General features: G+C 38.6%; 1 protein-coding gene and 1 long non-coding RNA gene across 5 annotated transcripts in view; one reads left to right on the top strand and one right to left on the bottom strand.

Moving 5' to 3' along the window:
• Positions 1-12,721, top strand: part of LOC121513594 (mannosyl-oligosaccharide 1,2-alpha-mannosidase IA) — a 359,205-nt gene extending 346,484 nt beyond the window's left edge. For both annotated transcript variants that reach the window (XM_041793427.1, XM_041793428.1), the window contains exons 10-12: positions 4,300-4,472; positions 8,503-8,618; positions 11,198-12,721. In XM_041793427.1, coding sequence (XP_041649361.1) covers positions 4,300-4,472; positions 8,503-8,618; positions 11,198-11,339 — 431 coding nt within the window. In that variant the 3' untranslated portion in view covers positions 11,340-12,721. The remainder of the gene's footprint in view (positions 1-4,299; positions 4,473-8,502; positions 8,619-11,197) is intronic.
• On the bottom strand, positions 1,315-11,297 carry LOC121513595. 3 transcript variants are annotated; one of them, XR_005992223.1, is made up of 4 exons: positions 11,208-11,297; positions 8,483-8,647; positions 5,532-5,664; positions 4,464-4,548 (listed from the first exon to the last, which is right to left on the bottom strand). It is a non-coding gene; the product is annotated as an uncharacterized LOC121513595 (long non-coding RNA). The 3 variants fall into 3 exon arrangements; XR_005992222.1 differs by lacking the exons at positions 4,464-4,548; positions 5,532-5,664 and adding an exon at positions 1,315-2,203; XR_005992224.1 differs by lacking the exon at positions 5,532-5,664 and having other exon boundaries at positions 4,451-4,548.
• Positions 12,722-20,822: the final 8,101 nt, after the last annotated feature.

The following is a 20,822-nucleotide window of genomic DNA, read 5'->3' as shown; positions in this document are numbered from 1 at the left end:
CCTCAGTCACCTCTTTGTGAAGCTCCCCTAAGTTCTTGAATCTACTTTGTTTGACAATCCTCTGAAGGCTGAGCTCATCCCAATTGCTTGTGCTACTTTTCTTACCACACTTTTTCCCTAATTGTCAGTTTTATAAGAGTATTTTTTTATACTGCACTCTGAGAACAGCCTTCCCTTTCAGCAAAAACCTTCTGTGGCCTACCCTCCTTCTAAAGGTGTCAGTGATTGCTTTCTTGCCTGCTGTCATGTCAGCAGTCTTCCCCATGATTGCAGTTGTGAGATTTCATTTTTTGTGAGCTGTAAGCCGTAATCATCAGGGTTAAATAAAAAAAATCTTGAAATGTTTAACATTGTATGAGATGGATCTTGAATTTATATAATATTCCACCAATTGGAGAGCATTTTCCTTTGATCCACATGTAAATGTAAACAGATCAAAATTAACATAATTATGCAGCAGTGTAACAAACTGGTGCATGATTTGGACCAGAGCAAATGAACTAATGGTGTGACAATGCCCTAAAACTAACATTTTGCTTTACTGGCTCCATTAAAAATTAAACATTAAGAGAAAAAAAGTAGCAGTCTTGGTGAGAAACTTACATAAACACAGTTGTTTGGAGGAGAAATTGTTTTTTTTTATCATCCATATGGTATACTGCAGATGTTATGACAACCTGTTAAATTCTCTCTTCTTTCAACCAAAGAGTCTTGATGACAATATCAACATCAAAAACTAACAACCTTCATAATCAATAATTTTAGAAAAAAATAAACAGGGTTATGAAGGGATCTGCATTATATTGCTCCACTAGACCCGTCTGAAGCCCACAGAGGTCAGTTCTGAGAGGTCCATTTCAACTTTGCAACCAGTTAAACGAATCTTTTTAAATCCTTAGTATGCAAAACTTGTTTCCAATTTCTTCCAAACCTCTTTCTGCTTGATGAGATGGAGATCCAATCTGCATAATTGCTGTTAATAAACTCTGTCTGGGTAATAGAAAATGAACCAAAAATGTTCTTTGGCATGAAAGGCTGTTACTCTATTCCCCAAAGAGCCACAACAAATCTTTAAAGCTAACTTCTACTTTGTGTTTTAAGCAATCTGCGATTCATTAAGAGAACTTGTGGAGGAAAATCAATTGTGTTTTCTGTTGAATTAGTGTAACAGGCATCAACAAGTCAGAGAATTGTTTTGTTCTAAACAGGCAGCCAGGAATGGAGAGCAGAGCGTGGAAAGATCCCTGTGGTGGTTGAGGAATCAGATAGATTTAATGAGAAGTGTTGGAGAGGAGGAACTCTGAGGCATGGAGCTAAAGAATAGACATGCTTTATTTTTGTGCTGGCTATGTTGGAGTTGTGCTGATAATATTTAAGAAATAGTTAAGGTTAGGACCAGAACTTTTCTCCAAGTGTTGGTGGTCTTAACATAGGACATAGAACATTGTTTACAAGAAATGTGTACATGACACCTTTACACATCAAGGGCTTTTTAATTAACAGTAGAGATAGGAGCACTGAAACATGATGGGAAGTACTTAAGCTGTGCAATATCTGACATATTGTAATTCTGATTCTCTACTCTTAAATATAACACGTACATTTGTTATTCTTACAGCCACGGAACAAGGGTTAAATCTATTTGCTTTTCCTAAAATTTCTCACTGAGATATTCTAATAATATTTTATCCTTTCCCACTGGTGTTGACTCTGGAAGTTAGAGAGGGGTAGGAAAAATCAGAGTATTGCTCTAACGCTTGTGAAATAAATCACATTTAATATTTTTGGAATAAAAGATCATCTGTGTCTTTAGCAACTTTAGCACACAGCATTGTTTGATGTGATGCAATCATTTAATCTCCATCCACCCATTTCAGTTAGGACTGATTTTAAGATAAACATCTGTTGTACATCGACATGATTTTTAATTATTTTCAGACGTTCTTTGGCGCTTGAACTCCAAGCGGATGAACTATCCCCTGTAGAGTGCAGACACTGGTGCTACTGGTGTTGGATGAGGATGCCATCTGAGGATCATGGCATAAAGAGGCTGACCACACTGTGAGGTTAGAGGTAGATGGCTGACGATGACACCTTGTAGATTTGGCAATGATGGGGAAACTGAGGGATACTTTCAACCATGTCATGAATCAGCTTCAGCTGGGATTATCCTTCACTGGAGATAAGGAGCCTAGCCCAAATCCTGAAAAACAGACCCATACCATTATACATCCTCCACCAGACTTCAAAGCTGACACAATGCCGTAAGACTGGTAAAATTCTCCCAGTATCCAAAACGTGTGCTTAGATTAATGTGAGTGGAAATTCAGAACTCTTCAGCTATGGCATCAGCAGACGGTTAGCAACTTTTATGCACCATGTGCCTTAGCAGCCGTTGACATCACATGGTCTCCACTGCATGGCTAAGTTGCTGCTGTTCCTAGATGCTTCCACTTTTAATAATATCACTTACAGTTGCCTGTGGAATATCCAGCATGTTCACTGAGCTGGGGCGGAACTAGACGTTAAATTTTCAGGAATAAGTCCAAACAAAGGACAGTCTAGGAGGCCACTTCTCAAGAAATGTATTGCTTATTGAGCAATTGTATGCACATGTTTTTACTCAATATGAAACATCCATCAATTTTCTTTACCACTTATCCCATTTGGGGTCACAGGGGGGCTGGAGTCTATCCCAGCCGTCATTGGGTGAGAGGCAGGGTACACCCTGGACTGGTTGCCAGTTGTATACAGGACTGGCATATAGAGACAGACAACCAGAAATGCTCAAATTAACACCTACGGCCAATTTAGAGTCACCAATTAACCTAATGAGCATGTTTTTGGTGGTGGGAGGAAGCCAGAGTACCCGGAGAGAATCCACACATGCACAGGGAGAACATTCAAACAAAAAGGCTCTGATCAGGGAGCGAACCAGGAACCTTCTTGCGCTAACCCTCTGTGCTGCCGTGCAGCCCTCAATATTAAACACAGATGTTGAATTAAAATGCCAAAAAGCTTTGCATGCTTTGGACAAAAATGATGCAGTTCAACCTAAAACAAATCCTCAGTGTTCTCATTTGTTTTTCAATCTGATTGTGCTGAAAGTGCCATTATCATTCTGAAATAATAAAATACCAAGTTGAAGTTCAATAATTTTCACTTCTGAACAGAATGGAAGAGGATTTCCTGGTTCAGTGTGCACCTTTTCATTATTTTCACTCTTTGTCACTTACGTTGGCCCACCTCGAGTGGCATAAATACCACTTGTAGTCAATCAGATCAGCTTACTTTTGGTGGCATGATTGTTCAAAATCATCCGTGAAAGACATAATGGAAAATTTCACGGGTAAAAAACATGTAAATTTTATATTTTAACTAGAGTTGCACTTAAAATTTAACAGTCTAACTGGACTGTTAGATTTAACAGTCTATCTGGACACCAGACACTGCTTTTGGTCATGTGTTTTCCGTAATTCCCTGTTATCCCTGCTTAAACAGTGATAATGTGTATAATAAAGCCTGTCAGTTAATGTCAGACAGTTAACAGTCTAATACTGTCTTGTTTCTCTTTGTCTTGCTCCATCACTCACACTCCCTCCATAATGGACTAGCTGACCAGGTGGCCCCACTGTCTCTCTCTCTCCCTCTCTCACTCCTTATTTCAAGATGATTGTCTGTTCCAATTGGATGCAGCCACTCACAAAGCCTCAGTGACCTCAAAGAACCAGCTTCCTGCAACAAGGGCCAATTTTCCAAGCGGCTACACATTGGTTGGTTAAATCACAGATGATAAGGAGGGGGAAAAAAGGAATAAGTCCAAGCGGACAGAGCAGAGGACGCAGAAACCAAATTTCAGATTGGTCTTGCATGCCGTAATACAACTTCCACTTTCCAGAGTGTTTCTAAATTAAAGATGCTGCTGTGCTGATGCTCCTGTCCTGACCTTAGCAAGAATAAATACCTTTATGCCATATCGTGAATAGAATCTCTTCGCCATGGGGTGTTGAATAAATGTAGAGATATAATGGAAGAACATGGAGAAATAGAGAAAAAAGAAGCCAACAGACCATCTGGACAGCTGGGAAGGTCTAAAATATTTAACTTCTGCCTCAAGCTTTTTATTTTTATACCACCAGTAATTAAACAGCTTCTGTTCGCTCTGATGTTGTTTGTTTACTTGCAAGAAAACAGAATCCATGAAGTACCCTTCAAAGGAACTTAAATGTAGGATTGTAAAGCAGTGCAAGAGTCAGTCAGCAGGAATTAAAATTGTTTTATTATTATTTTCTCTTTCAGCCACCAAACTGGGACCAGAGGCATTCAGATTTGATGCCGGAGCTGAAGCCACAGCAACCAGGCTGAGTGACAGATATTACATCCTCAGACCAGAAGTCATCGAGAGCTACATGTACATGTGGAGGCTGACGCACGACCCAAAGTACAGAGACTGGGGCTGGGAGGCTGTCGAGGTGAGATACTCCAACTCTGTTTAGATATGTGCTGGATTATCCAGAATCTGTGTGCTGTAGACAGGAGGGGTTGCAGCTGAAAAAGTTGAAAAGTAAACCACTGAGAGTTTTCTCTGTATGGCAGACACTTATCCAAACATGCTTTTAAGATCGGTCATTCTAAAAATAAGCTAAATGAGATTTTATCAGACAGTCCTGGAGTCACCAAGGGATTTATATGTCAAATTAAAGCCAATACAACTTTTAGGGAGCATTGTTGGTCAGAAAATGACTGTGTCATTGTTCATATCGGGCTCTAAGGCAATTTATTTTCCACTTTCTTAGATCAGATGTCTCTGTGCTTTGACTCATAGTAATGATTTACTTTAGCATATGAGGCATATTTGGTTTCTATCTGCCCGTGTAAAGAAGAAAGCCTGGAATCCCTTATCCAGGTCTACACTCCTTCTCACCCACTATGCTCTGGCAGCGAAAGGTGCATCACATCAGGCCCCTAAGTCACTAGCCTGACTCTTCTTCTCTTTTATCTCTCGATGGTTGAACAAATTATCCAACTCCATTCGATCTGCCGAGTCCCTTTGTACTTTCAAGCAAAAGCTAAAGACCCAGCTCTTCAGAGAGCACGATGCACTTTGCTAGACTTTTCTTTGCTGTTGTCTCCAGTGGTAGAATGAGTCTCCCAACTACTGCTGGTTCGCACTGTCCTGCTCTGCCTCTGGGGTTTTTGTGCCTAGCTCTTTGTGAGTGATCCAGCACTTAGCACATTGGTCATTATTTAGTGGTGAAGACAATTTATTTGATGGTGATGATAAGAGGTCTTATGTTAATTATTAGTTGTTTCATTGCTGATGTTTATCAAAAACAAACATAAAAAATACCTTTATACCCCATGTGCATTGCCTCTAACACTGCATCGCAGCACCTTCATCCAAATGGGTTTCAAGCTGTTTCTGGCAGAAAAGATCTTTTCTAGATTTTAGCTTGTGTTAAACCTACTCTCAAATGTAAGCCCCCTATGTCAAAAGCGTCTGCTAAATGACATAGTAACATTGTACTCACTTTTTCCGCTGTGTTTCTGAAACTTCGCTGACCAGCTCTGAAGCTGCAGGCTGCTCGCCCACCTGCCGTCTTTGCAGGCAGTGCCTCATCTGAGTAAAGCATCTGATTGGCCAAGTAGCGTCACATGTAGCTACTGCTAAGACAAGAAAATTTGCGCAGGAAGTAATAGATCGCCGTAATTCAAAAAAGAAAAAAAAAAAAAAAAAAAAGCTGCACAGGTTGAGAGAGTAGTGGTTGTCAGAATGGTAAAACAGGAAAATACTGGTCAGGATTGGATGGCACTTGGGTCCAGTGGACCATCGGTCCACTAATTAGTGACCTAAGCTTTAGGGTTCCTCTTTCACGCAATATAGATTCTGGGTTTAAAAATCAGTTCTTCAGTTCTGATTTCTTTTAGGTTTAAGTGATGGCGACCCTTTGGACAAGGGGAGTATACAATATGTTAAGACAACACAGGGGTTAACCCATTTGGTACCATTTGTTTTGGGTGGTGTGAAACAGCCAAGCCATAAGCCACATGTAACATAGATGATGATTTCCTTATCTTTTGGCTTGGTGTTCATTACTTATTTACAGACAGAAATTGTGTTAAAATCTGTCCTGAGATAATAAATCTAAATGTAACACTACAACCCAGAATCAGTGCCCACCCTACAATCAGAAAACATGACTGACTGTAATTATTTCAATGAGAAGCATGCATTTGTGTGGACATGAGGAGGCACCACTTCTATATCATTTGCTGGTGGAGTTAAACATTATGATTAATTGTTACTTGTCAGTCCATAATACTTAATATTGACACCCTCTGTTGTGTATAATAATCTTTATTTATAGAGCACTTTTATGTCAGCACTACAATCAGACTTGAAACTTGTTTACCTGGAATTTTGGGTGCTATATCAATCTCTCAATGAAGTGCAATGTAGTATAAACTATTAGTCCAAAGGCCATCTGCTGTTGTAAATACTGTGTGAAAGTCTACCCTGTTTAAAGCTGTAAAAATCAGATAACTATAGCGTTTATGCAGGCAAGTGTGGCACAAGGTCCAAGGAGCAATTTCATGGTATATTTAAGTCAGAGATATAGTACCTTGTAATCTTGTAACCTATACTCTGTCTTGGCAGTGGCTTGGCTGATTTTATAAATCGTACTCACCTATTATGTCAAGCCCCTTTAACACCCTCAATTACCCTCAACCAGCTTCTTCGCCTGCACGTGGCACTATACATTAGCTTGTAGATCAAGCAATCCCCTGAGCGGAAGGTGAAGGTTGTGCAGGGAGCACCGTTATTAATGTGGCATCAGACAGGACATTAGCTATAGTAAACTGCAGAGGGCTGGCATGATAGATTTAGCATTAATTTAGTGCACACAGAAGAGGAGAGATCAGGCTGACGAGTTTGACGGGCCTTTAATTATCGGGCACAAAGGTTGAAAGCAGAGCACGACGCATCTCTTAGTTAACATCAAGCATTAACACGTCTGGGTCTTTGTTAATTAGCATGTATAAACCAGGCCTTTGTAGCGGGGGTAATAGTGTGCTAATCCGCCTGGCTAGCTCAGCCACTCTCCATTAGCCCCTGTCAGACAGAGCTTTGCTCGGCTTCAATTGTGTTTGTGGCTGAAACCTTGACATCCCTCATCATTTCCTCTTTCTGTGGATGTACAGTAACTCTGCTGTGGTGGGATTTTCTCTTTCTAAACCATAATGTATCCTAGAAGTAGCTTATGGTCTCTTTCTAATATGTGCTGTGATTTCCTTAGAGACGTCTGTCATTAAAATAAAGCTTTACCAACTGGACTCATCAATAGCAAGACAATCCATGCATGCAACTGGAAGTATTCAGCTGCCTGACTGTTAAACCAATAGAGACTATGCTAACATTGTATTCAAATACTCCCCTTTTGCAGCTATTACAGCTTCCACTCTTCTTGGAAGATTTTCCAGAAGACTTTGGAGTGTTTCTGTTAGAATTTACGCCCATTCATTCTGTAGAGCATTTATGAAGTTCGGCACTGATGTTGGAAGAGAAGGCCTGGCTCACAATCTTCTCTTCTGTGCAGGGCAGTCAAATTCTTCGATACAGAACTCATCAGACCATGTCTTTATAGTCTTTGCTTTGTGCACTGGGGCAGAGTCATGTTGGAATAGAAAAGGGCCTTCCCCAAACTGTTGCCACAAAGCTGGCAGCATAGCATTGTCCAAAATTTGATTGTATGCTGAGGCATTGAGGTTGTCCATCACTGGATATAAGGGCAATAGCCCAAACCCTGAAAAATAGCCACATAGCATTATCCATCCTCTCCCAAATTTCACAGTGCAGTCAGGCAGGTAATTTTTTTCCTGGCATCTGACAAACAGACTCATCCTTCTGACTGCCAAACAGAGGAGCGTGGTTTGTCACTCCACAGAACACACTTCCACTGCTTCACAGTCCAGTGTTGGTGTGCTTTACACCACTCCATCCGGCGCTGGGCACTGGACTTGGTGATGTGAGGCTTGCATGAAGCTGCTCGAGAATGGCATCCCAAACATAAAGCTCTCGCAGCACAGATTTCATGCTTAATGCCAGTAAAAGTTCAGAACTCTTTAGCTGAAGAATCAGCAGTGTTGGCAACTTAAACACACCATGCACCTTAGCAGATGTTGACCGCTCTTGATTTTATGTGGTCTTCTGCTTCATGGCTTAGTTGCTGTCGTTCGTAAATGCTTCCACTTTCTAATATCACTTAAAGGGGACTGTAGAATATCCAGCTAAAATGAAGTTTTACTAACCATCTTATTGCAAAGGTGGCATCCATCAGCTTGAAGTCACTGAGCTCCACAGAAAAAGACATTTAGTATAACAATCTTTGCTAGGAACTTGATTTTATACCCCTGTGGCAAAAGGTCTGATTGATATAGTGTATTGACCTTGTTTTTTGCAGGTGCTAATTCATATGTTCACCTTGTCTCTCTTCCTCACAGGCCTTGGAGCAGCACTGCAGAGTGGAGTCTGGCTTCTCTGGGATCCGTGATGTTTATACCACGACAGACAGCCACGATAACATGCAGCAGAGCTTCTTCCTCTCAGAGACACTCAAGTAGGTCCTTTATTTCTCACCACATCTCCCTGAAACAGATGGCATTTTACAATCTGCGTGAGTAAACCATCATGGAAATAGAGAGTAATGCAGGGTCCATTCTGAGTGCCGGTGATTCATCTCCTCTCCGGTCTTGAGGAGTCATCTGAGGTGGTTTCGTAACACTTTGCATGCAGTATGTAAAAGAAACAGAGAACCGGAGTAGATGGTGTGCAGTTAGTCACATCAATTTTCCCTCCCTCATTCCTGAGTCATGAAGTAACCCAAACAGTTCCTGGAAGCCAAGTTGTATTAGAGCTAGTGATGGTAGAGAGCCTCTGTTTCAGGGTGCAGAGGAATCAGACATCATTAGAATCACCAAACATACTGGCCCACTGCCTTAACTGTGTAACACTAGATGTAGATCCCCTCAATAAAGAGACAAATCACAACAGAAGAATCTTAACTTGCAAATAATTTAGCAATACTAGATTCAGTTTGTAAAGCCTTCTTGTGTGTTCTGTTTGAGTGTTTAAAGAGTAACGGTAGTTTTATTTAAAAATTGGTTCATTTAAAAAAAAAAATCCTTTTAAATAAAAAAAAAATGTCCGAATTCCTCACAGAATTCCTCCCTTCATTCAAAGTTTTGAAAGCAGCAGAGCCAAGCTGAAGTGTATGCAATAGCACAACCTCTACTAAAACAAATATAGATTCTAGGTTTTAGTAAGGATAACACCATCAAAATGAAAGATATAAATCACTCAGCTTAATTGATGCTGCTTTGTTGGTTCTTCTCAGCTAGACTCACAAAGTTATGATCAAGTTTCTGACCCTGACAGCTTGGCAATAACAGTCCCTTAACTTTTAAAATCACTAAAACTGCTTATTTTATCCCTTTAAGAGCTGAATGCAACAGTCAGAAGTGCTACATATCAGCTGCTCTTTCTGCTGCTGATAGCAACAGAGTTCAATCTGAGTTTCTGTCAAACGTGTCTAAAGTCACAGATGTTTCTTAATACGTTTCCAAAATTAGACACTAATTATCGCTTTTATGGCATCAACTGTGGCGATGTAGAGAGTGGCTGTTGTAAAAGACAGCTGAACTATAACAGTACAGTGAAGAAACTCTGTGATGCTAACGATTGGCTTTGGATTTTTCAAATTTTGACTAGAAATGCAGGGTATGCAATTTCTGCCAATATCCCATATGCCAGGGGTGCCAAACTTTTTCCACTGCAGGCTACATACAGGAAACCATAAGGATGGTGGGGCCACTTTCCTCACCTCACCTTTATGATATTAAAGTTAGTAAATCCAGTATAATTGAGGTAAGGTGTTATGTGATTTTAGATTGGATATGCTTAAATAATGTCCAGTTAATGACTGACGAGGCAAATAGCCAGTCATTTCAAGGATTTTAAGGTGGCTAATTAGATTTCAGGGGAGCCCTGGTTTGCCTGGTCAGAATGAGAATGAGAAATTGTCCCAGTTTTGTCATGATATAAAACATACTCAAAAAAATTATTCTTGCAAAATGTTTGTTTACAGAATTAGCATGGTAGCATTAGCTAGTGCTGAAGCTAAGAAGTACACTACAGTAAAGCACAAGCTTTATGTTCTAATGTGGGACATTTTTCATTTCATTTTTAGAGTGTGGGCAGCTTTGACCATTGGATGATTGTTTGGAGACCCCTGCCATATGCCAATATTTATAAAATAATTTTTGCTGATGCTGATATAAATATTGGGGGTGGGAGGGGCAGAGTCAAGCTTGACACATGTTGACACATTATGTGTCACTTCGCAGTCAAGCTCAAAGGCATTTCTTTAGTCCAGGCCCCTTCACACCTGGAGACCACCGGTGGTTTTCAGGCCCTTGGAACACCTGCAGCGCGGCAACCCTACGACCTGCCCAGATGATAGCCTAGGCAGAGCTTACTCACCATATCCACCTTATTCCACCCTAAAGGTGTGGACTCTGTTTTTTATCAAAGGATTATTTTCCCATGCCCCACGGCCAGGGTTGTGTCAGTCCTTCTTCCCACCTGGTGGTGCCCAAGGCAGAATACTTGCCACAACTATGCCTCAATTTTTGGCCCGAACATGTCTAAAAGTTCTGCACAGTATGGCTATTATTTTTCATCCATAAAGTTTGCTGTGCGCTATGTTGCGGGGCAGCCAATATACCAGTATACCATATACCAGTATGCACTGGCATGATGCCATGACTGCAAGGGCAGCCACAACTATGATATTTTATGTTTTCCAAGCGATTGCTACACTGCTGGCAATAACATTTTTGACAGTTTTTCTTCCTCTTTATTTCATAATCCTGCATTTAAAGAAAACGGGGTTTAGTGTCTAGGGATTAAACCTTTGTGTCCTTGCTCATTTAATTAAAAAACTCTTTAGCTCAAGACAAAAAGTGACAAGTGGAGTTGGGCTGCACATAAATGAGCCTAAACAATCTTGCTTTTTCCAGTGATACCAAAAAAGTTTCCCATTAAGTGTCCTGTGATAGAACTGATACTCAGAAACCAAAAAAAGATGCTTACAGTAAGTCTAGGTTTTGACAAATAAATGTTTTCCTGTTCCCTCAGGTATCTGTACCTGCTCTTCTCCGATGACGACCTCCTCCCTCTTGAGGACTGGGTCTTCAACACAGAGGCCCATCCGCTGCCCATCGTCCGTACGAGCTGCCTGCAGGATGAAATCACACAGGACAAGACGGTCTCTGAATAAGACCGAACACAGAGACTTTTTGCACAGTTCAGGTGCAAACACAGAGTCACACAAATATCGCAAACACCAATTTTAATGCAGGTTCAGAGTCTCTTCAGGAGCTTGTTATGGACTCTCAAATTCCTTTCCAGTAAAGGATGTTGTCGTTTTACGCTGTGATTGTATATCCTTTCGCCGGGTTTTACTTCCTGCTGGCACTTCTTTTTTGTGGACAATCAAGACAAACATGACTTTCATGAAAAGAGCACCTTTTTCTTTCCTTCTTTCCTCTGTGAGGAAACCAGTATAACTTGCAGACCCAAATGTACGGGAGGAAGGTTGAACTACGGGCCATATTGTTAGAAAGAGAGAGAAACGTATAGAAAACCACTTGAGTTTTGCTCTTTGAGTTCATCGTTTTGTTAATCTTTGGTGATGAATGATTTCCTTCTTTCTTGTCATGGCATTTTTTCCTTTGTGAGTACACTCTTTGACCAAAGGTTTCTTTGCATTTCTATTTCCCTCTTTTTTTCCACTAATGTGTTTCTGGTGAGATTTGACTGAAGGTAAAATTTCTAAAAGGGTTGAATTGTAATGAGTATTGATTAATGTACAGACAAACATGAAATGTGATCCTCGAAGCCACCTCCAAACTAACGTTGATGTCATGTTTCTTACTGAAACAAGCTTGAATGAATTTTTTCAAGTGAGGAGGTGTCAGGAAAGTGACAGTGTCTTATGCATCCAGGGACCATTTGTTTAAAAAACTGAAGTTGGGTTGTGTTTCCTCTGTATGCTTGGGTTATTTTGTGAATAGGGCGATGTTTTCTCAGTCCTCTCAGCCTTTAAAGTCAACGTGACAAATGTTCTGTCAGTTCTGTGGCTGTATCACACACACAAAAGGAAAAAGACCACATTTCCGAGCCGACTTCAAATGAGTTTTCCTGCTTCTGTTGTACTTTCTCTGCCTTTTACATGTGAATCCATACAGCTGCCAATACTGATGTTAAAGGCTGTAAGCCCGAGAGCCGACTGCAGAGCCGAGTTTTCATTTTCATCACTGTTCTTTTCATCACCGCTGTCCTGCACAGTTGTGGAGCGAATGTGCTGTACATACAGATGAAGTGAGTGAACCCTGTATGAGCTTGTCTTGATTTGATTTTGTGATTTTTTTTCTCTCTGAACTTCAGTGGTTATTTTTTCTGGGTTCTCTTTTGATTTGCTTCCCTCAGGTGTATCAGTAAAGAAAAAAAAAATAACTAAAAAGTTCTGATTTTAAGTCTAGTTATTGCTGATATTAATTATTGTTATTACTTATTCTTACTGTTTGATTTAACTTTCATTGTTGAATATTTTTCAAATACTGATAAAAAAGACCTGTGCAACTTTGTACATTTAAACAATCATGCTTGTTGTGTGTTTTTTCAACTGCCTTCTTTCTTACTTAAAGGAACTTTCTTACTGGTTATGAAAAAGTTTGATTTACACTCAACTGACAATCAGTAACATATCACAACACCAGATTCACAGTATTATTCTGACATGCTTTTTAATGTTTTTTCTCAATGGGTTTTTTAAAGGTGACATGTCATACCCCCGCTCTGCCTTTTAGCACAGCCCCCCTGCAGTATAAATGACACATCTGTGTCAAAATATAATATGGATCAATAAAAATCAAAAAAATAAAAATAGAGACAAAATATCCTTAGGTTTAGTTTAGTCTACACCCAAGTCTGGGGAATGTAAAATTGCCTGAATTGATTGGTTAAGATTTCACACTGTGGTAGTTTTATATCTGGAGTTGTATTCAAACATCCTTTTAAGATAAATGAAATGATAAGTGAAGAGTAGCCTGTTTGAATATGTCTTTAAAAATGTATAATGTTCACTCAGCCCTGGCATGCATCCCAAAAAAACAAAAAAAACAACAAAAAACTAAAACCAACACTAAAACTAATGGAAACTAAACTAAATTAAGCATTTTTGCAAAATAAAAACTAAACTAAACAAACAGACCAACAGTAAAAACTACTTGAAACTAAACTGAAATTAACACAGAAAAGGAAAACGAAATAAAAATAAGAACTAATAAAAAATCCCAAACTATTATAACCTTGGTGGGGATAAGTGGCAGGTATTATTATGGCGACATTAATTTTGATCCAACGGTGAGCACAAATTATAAACAGACCATCAGATTTCATGTTTTGAGGGTCAGTAGATGCTCCAAATAGCCAATATGTGTTAAAAAAATTCTAAAATGTGGATTTCCATGATATGTCCCTTTAAAACACATTTTAAAAAGTTTAGAAACGTTTAAAAATGTGCAATGTCTTTGGTGAATAAACTCTATCGTGATGTAATCATGCACTTGAAGGGGTAGTAAGGCCGACAGCAGGATAGGATACCCCCCCCCCCATGGAGTCTAGACACTGGTGCTGGTGGTGGAAAGAGTAGGATAAAATGAGGAATGGACTTCTGAGGAGCTGAACCTGAACTCCAATGAGATATAATGGAGGTGGCTGGGGTGGAGGTGAGGAGGACAGATTTTGAAACACGACAGCAGCAGGATGACTGGATCAAGAGAGGTCACTGTAGAAAGGGACTGGCTCAGAGCTTAAGCGAGTAGATGCCCATACCTGCTGATAACCAGAGCAGGAAAAAAGTGGACGCACGTGAGAGTGAGTGATTATTAATGAATGAAAGGATGAATGGAAATGACAGTCTTCCCATTAGAACTTACACTAAGCTTCCTTAGAATAAAGTCAGTTTAGGAGTAAATACAAGGATTTTATTTTCATTCTCTGACGACAAATGTAAAAAATATACCTTTTTCATGAATATAAAATATGTTCTAAATTTTTGGTGCAGTAACTAGTTCATAACAAAGGCAGAGAAAGGAGCACTATCAAACCTCTTAAGTTCCACAACCAAAAAGGATTTATGAAAAAAACTGAAAAGTCAGCACTCTCATGTGTCCTTTAGAGTCGTTTTATTGCTGGGTTGGCAGTGTATAGGCCAGGAAAGTTACTAGTTCAAAAGTGCTCGTTTCCTGTTGTACAAAAGTGACCGTGATAAATGATACTGCCTCCGCACCGACATCACACAACAGAAGAAAAAGCGTCCTTTGCTGATTAAAAAGACATAATAGTAATAAAATTGTCATATTTGTATGACTAATTCATTTTTTATTGTTAAAGGTATTCACACAATTATAATAAAACTATTTTCATATAACGATTTTAAAGCAACACTATTAAATTTGGTTCCGTGCGTCGTGGCGCCCACTGAAGGTCTGTCATTGTAAATGCATTTTGCAAAATAGTGCTAGCATCGCCGCAAGGAGAAGGAAAGAACGTTTTGTTGTAAATTGGGTTAATTTATTTGTGTGCAAACCTTTGACCTAACTTTGGATTAGATGATTTCCTGTTGTCATTAAAGCTTCAAACCATGAAACAACAATGACAATGATACAGCTTAACTTACTGTCACAAAACTCTAAAACCTGCAGAGATGCAACCTCTGCTAACAGATTTTAACCGTACAAGCACTGGGGCAGATTAGAATAAGTACTTACTGTGCAGAAGTTTAACATTGTCACTGCAGCATACAGTGCCTATAAAAAGTTTTTACCTTTTATTGATTTTATAAATCAATCATGGTCAATATAATTAAGCTTTTTTTAAAAAAAAAAAAAAAAAAAAGGTTAAAAAAAAAAGGTTTCATGTCAAATGTGAAAACAGATTTCTACAGAGCAATGTCAATTTAATAGAAATATGTAATGTACCATAGGTGGCCTCCAAAGGCCAAAGTGACATAGTGCTAAAAGCAGGTAACTGTGGTGCTCTGTGGTAAGTGGGTATGCACCATTTTCACTCATCAAACTATCAATCTTCAAACTATCAGACTGACTTTTAAAGTATTAATTTTTGTGGGGGAAAAGTTTTATTTTGTTTCTTCAAAGCCTAAAAGCTCTGCCTCTGTGTATATGGCATATTAGTTACAGCGCACTGTTAAAACAGCCCTTACAGAGGGAGAATTTTTATCTAAAAAATAAAGAGAGGAACCACTTTGTTTGGAAGAGACACCAAAATCGACACAAATGGAAATGGACAAACAAATGGAAAGTTCCTCACAGAAACTTAACACTTTGAATCTTTTTATCGCCAACTTTTGACTTTTTAATTTGCAGGTTTAAAGGGGAAAAAAACCTGCAGTGAATCACAAAAAGGAAGAAAGTGAACTCATTTGGAACTCGCATTTGTTTTGGCATTTGCTTCCAGAAAGTTCATCTCAGATTTAATTGAAGAGGGATGTCTCAGGGTTGTGCAAAGTTCCAGCAATCACGACCAGAAAATGACAAATGGGGTTTACATCTCTCTCGTGTCAGGCCAACAAAGCAAGATTTAATGTCATCCTTCTCAATGAATTTCCTCTACCTGGCATCGTCTGAATCCTAATTTCTCTGTGACAGCTTCTGGTGATTTTTTTCTGGCTTTTATAATCAGACATTGTTGACATTTCATTGTGATGGCCAAAAAATGTTGCTTAAAAGTCATGAATCTGGGGGCATTATTTTCATAGTCACCTTCAAAAGAGCTGATGCAAAGGTGTGTAAGTTTAAGTGTTAATGCTAATGAAGCACTGTTGAAATATGCTTTCCTTCAGCTAAGTGATGCTAATGAAAAGAAGGCTAAAAATAAAGAGCCAGATCTGCACACAAGCTCTCCTCAGCTACAGAGATGTTAAATGGGAGATGTATGAAGCGTCTATTTCAATGCACCTGAGACTGAGAATGAAGGACAAACACTACAGGTAAACAACTGTACTGTCATTTTGTTCTTCCTCATCCTTAATTCTCTCACAAGCCTGAGGAGGAGACAGAAATGTCCAGGCTGCTGTCTGCCTTGTCAGGACCTGGCATCAATTTATAACAGAGAGGGAAGAGCCGTCACTGTCTTTCTGCCACAATCGTCCTCCAGACGTCCCAACAGGGGCGGCATTTTAATCAGGACAAGCTGGCATGTGAGACATGTTGTATAATCGAATTTTAAAGCACTGTTAACAGCACAGTAATTGAAGGCTAATATAGAAAAATTCTGCCTTGTGTAAGTTCCTTAACCTTCATTTATACACTGGATGATAGTTTAAATCTGACACTGGGGCAATAAAATAAAATAAGCAATAAAGAAAATTCTTGGCAAAAATGGCTGCCTTCTCCACATGAAAAATGCTTTAAAACAGGGCTTCTCAAACTTTTCAGCCCACGAACCCCCAAAATAAAGGTGCAATATACCAGGAACCCCCACTGTACCTGAAGGTGGTTGAACACAGCCACGCACGTTCAAAAGTATGTGCAGACAAGGTCGCCCATAAGGGGGGATAAATGGGAGAGCTTTCAGGGGTTCGGCCAAACTGGGGGCCCATGGAGTCAGCAAAATCATGGTCCATTGTAAAATTAATCTGTGATAACCATATTTATTTATTGATAACCTGAATAATAACCACTCTTATCAAAGCAACAAATATTGTTTTTATTCATTTGTGCTGTACTGTATAGCCATCTTAAAATGTAAATCCCTTTTTGTAAAAACAGACTTGAAATGGGTTAAAAATTGCTAAAATAGGTTAAGAATGGCCAAAAATTGGCAGGAAAAGTTGGTGAAATGGGACTTTAAAAGAATCAGAAATGGGTTAAAAGTGGCAAAAAATAGATATATGTGGCAATTATGGGTAATAGTTGAAAAAATGGAAATAAAAAGAGGTGGAAAGGGTTTAAAAGTGACAAAAAAGTCTTAAGAGTGGTAGAAATGTGCAGAAAGTGTGGTGAAATGGGATTAAAAGGGGGAAGAAATGGGTTAAACTGGCAAAAATGGGCATATCAAATTGTGAAATGTGGTTAAAATTGGAAAAAAAAAATTGGCAAGAGAAAGTGGTAGAAAGTTTAAAATGACAATAATGTCTTAAAAGTGGAAGAAATGGGCGTAAAAGGTGGGGAAATTGGATTAAGAAGTGGCGGAAATGGGATTGAAGTGTCAAAAAAGTGTTGAAAGTGTCAAAATAATTGTTGGGATAAAGTGATGAAAACAATTTGCACCCCTTTGTTTAAAAACAAAATTTGGTGTAAAGTGCCAAAAATGGGTAATCGTAAGCAAAAAATGGCACAAATTGTGCAAAATTGATGAAAAGTGGAAAGTAATAGGGGCAAAACTGTGCAGGAAAAGGGGGTAAAAAGTGGCACAAAGAAATACTTTAAACATTAGAGAGACAGTGAGAGTGTGACCCCCTCTCAGTTTCTCGGGACCCCCTTGAGGGTTGAGAACCACTCTTTTAAAGGATGGTGTTTTTGGAATGTTGTTTGACAACGAAAACAGATCAGTGTTTGGTCCGACCAGTTACGTCTTTTTGCTAAATAATAAATCTCTGCTGTTAGCTGTGCTGAATGTCAGCATTGAATTGATTTGGAAAAAAAAAAAAAAAGATCTGCTATTGACATTTGTTTGTGCCCACATTATTTGCCCATGGCTGATGTCTTTCAAATACCCAATACTGGCCAACACTGATGTTAAAACAGTGCATCTAAGCATAGAAAATATTTGCTTTCAAATGCCTTTTGCTTGCTGAAATGAACTAAAAATCTGCAACTCAAGTGAAATAACTGAGGTCTTCAAGTTGCAAGTATGTAACTGTTGGTGAGATTATTCTATCAGTGGTAGCAAACTCAGCAGGGGTGTATTATAAAGAATATTTGATAAGAGGCACTTTTTGCCACATCACCTGTGCCTATGCCAGAACAACTGTGGACAAAGTAAGACCCAGTGAGATCGCACATCTGTTATCTTAGGATAATTTTAAGGGCTTTTAGATGTACTATTTTACACTAAAAATGCACTCTTATGTATATTTATTTACATGCCATAGCATCTGTATTATGTAATGCAGGTCCATAATGTAAGTCTGGTGTGAAGTGGACATTTCTAAAAGATGGTTAAAAATTGTTTCAAACATATTTAAATGGCTGTCAGTATTTCGTCCCCATCGGTGTATGTGAAAGGATCAGACGCTGGAAAAATAAAATAAAAAATCGACCAACATTTGACTGTTTGATTCACATATATGCCTACTGATGCATGCAGGCCTTAAAGTTAAAGGAGCTGTAGATAAACACCACCAACACCACTTTAAAATGCAGACTTGTCTGACATTAAACATTTCTGACATTCAGAGAGGAAAATGCCAGAGCAGAAACGGCAGATAGAGATACAAGCAGCTTTACTTTGTCTCTGATGAAAAAAGCAGTGAAGTGACAGGTTCAGTCTCCTTATCCTCTCTCCTAAATCCACCTACCACCACCTCTGGATAAAATCACAGACTTCACTTCAAAATCCTTCAGATGTATTCTGGGAAAACAATGTCATCTCACGCACTCCTCAGATAAACAAAACAAAAGCTTCTCACCTGAAATGTCACCATCTGACAGGGAAAAGTTTCATGTAAGTGAAGAACTTCACACATCATTTAGTGAGTTGGAAATCTCATGCCTGCAGTGATTTAGTCACATTATTAAAGGTAGTGAACATCTCATTTTCTGGAATGACACTCTTCACATTAAGACTTAATTTTAAACTCCTGCTCCCCCCTCCTCCTCCTCTTTCCTCCCTCCCAGGTCCTGCACACCTTCATGCTTTGTTAAACAGACTTATTTTCTCTCAGGGTTTCTGCTGTAGAGGAAGGAAAGGGAGATAGAACAGAGGGATCTGAGGATAGTTCTTTTGTTCTGCCTGTAACAGATGCTCAACTATGTAATTGTTTGGGGGGGGGGGGAATATCAATATCTGCACTTTCACTGCAGTCTTAAAATGTATCTTTCAGTTAGTCATCTTCAGGAATTAAGCAAGTTGTAAATTAGTTCTCCAACCTCCTCCTGAGCTTCTGTTTGGAATGTATTTCTAGTTTTTTCCCCAAGTATATCGGATCAGTAGGACCTGATAAGCTAAAAATCTGCCTCGTCTCTGAACAGGAATACGTTTTTAGCTAAAATGATGTCTGGAAAACTGCTGAAGGTGTTTCTGCAGAAAATACAGCCCTAGTTGGCAAGTTGTTTAGATGTTGGGGTCTTAAGTCAGTAAAAAATGGTGTCAGTCATTGAGAAAGGTGTATTCATTTTTCTTGTTTTTTTGGTGATAAACCACAAGGACTTTTTAAGCCAGGTATGAGCAACACTTCCTCCACTTCCTGGGAATTTTTGTTGAAAATTTGCTTGAAAAAAATCATCACAAATTCCCTAAAATTTCAAAGAAATATTCTAATTTTTTTGTGAAAAGTCTTAAACATATTTTTAAATTACCCATAAAAAGTACCACACAATTTCTATAAGTATTCCCCTAAAAGTTTCCGTCAAACTTTATCATCAGGCTTAAATGTTCCAATAAAGAACCCAGGTAAAATCCTGAAAATTTTTAAGCAAATTCCCAAAAATTTCAAGCAAACTCCCCTTTAAATTTCTAATAAAAATTCAAAAAAATGTACAAATACATTCTCTGAATTTCCAAGATGATGATTATGAAAAAAATACTAGCATCCAGACAAAATTCTTGAAAACTTCAATGGACGATACCTTAAATTGTCAATCAAATATCCCTAAGAATTGAAAATAAATTTCCAGTTGCCAACGAGAATACCTAAAACTTCCAAAGCAAATTATCTACCAAAACTTCCAATTAAACTCTCCAAAAAAAATGCAAATATTTTTGAAAATTTACAAGCAAATTCCCCAAAATATCCAAACAAATTCCCTGAAATTAACAAAAAAATCCACAAAATTACAAGAAATTCCCCTTAACATCAAATCCCCTAAAATTTCCAAAAAAAATTCTTGAATATTTCAAAGGACAATGCTTAATCTCCAAAGAAATTCCCATAAATTTACGAATAAATTAACCAAATTTCCATGAAAAAAACTAGATTTCAAACAAATTCCTCCAAATTCAAATCAAGTCCCTAAACCACAAATACATTCCCCCAACTTCCATTAAAAGCATGAAAATAACTTGAATTTCAAAACATTTTTCCCCCAAACTTCCAAAAATATAAACATACTGTATTCCAAGAATTTCCTTGAAATCCTTCCAAAAATTGCCCAAAAACATCTAGCAAAATTCCCTAAAATATCCATGCAAACTCCTGAAAACTTTTGAGCAGTTCTCCCAGCATTTCAGGCAAATCTTCGATTTCAACATTCTTGACAAATATCTCAAAAGTTTGAATACCAGAAATTATAACTGTGTTGTAACAAGCCAAAATGTTATGTTCTATAAATGCAGGGACCCAGGAGGCTAATTCAACCCTTTGATACTCAACCTGTGGCTCCTGATCCACATAGGGCTCTTGTCACTAGTTGCGGCTCTTAAAAGATGAACATTATGAAAAAAAGTAGAAAAACTATGATTGCAGAATTGTTTCAATTCTTTGTGGCATGACCTTTTTAAGGTCATGCCACAGCAT

This window comes from Cheilinus undulatus, linkage group 8, assembly GCF_018320785.1.
Source record: "Cheilinus undulatus linkage group 8, ASM1832078v1, whole genome shotgun sequence".
Classification (NCBI taxonomy): Eukaryota; Metazoa; Chordata; class Actinopteri; order Labriformes; family Labridae; genus Cheilinus; species Cheilinus undulatus.
Note: the sequence above shows the minus strand (reverse complement) of the source record. Positions and strands in the feature narration are given on the sequence as shown.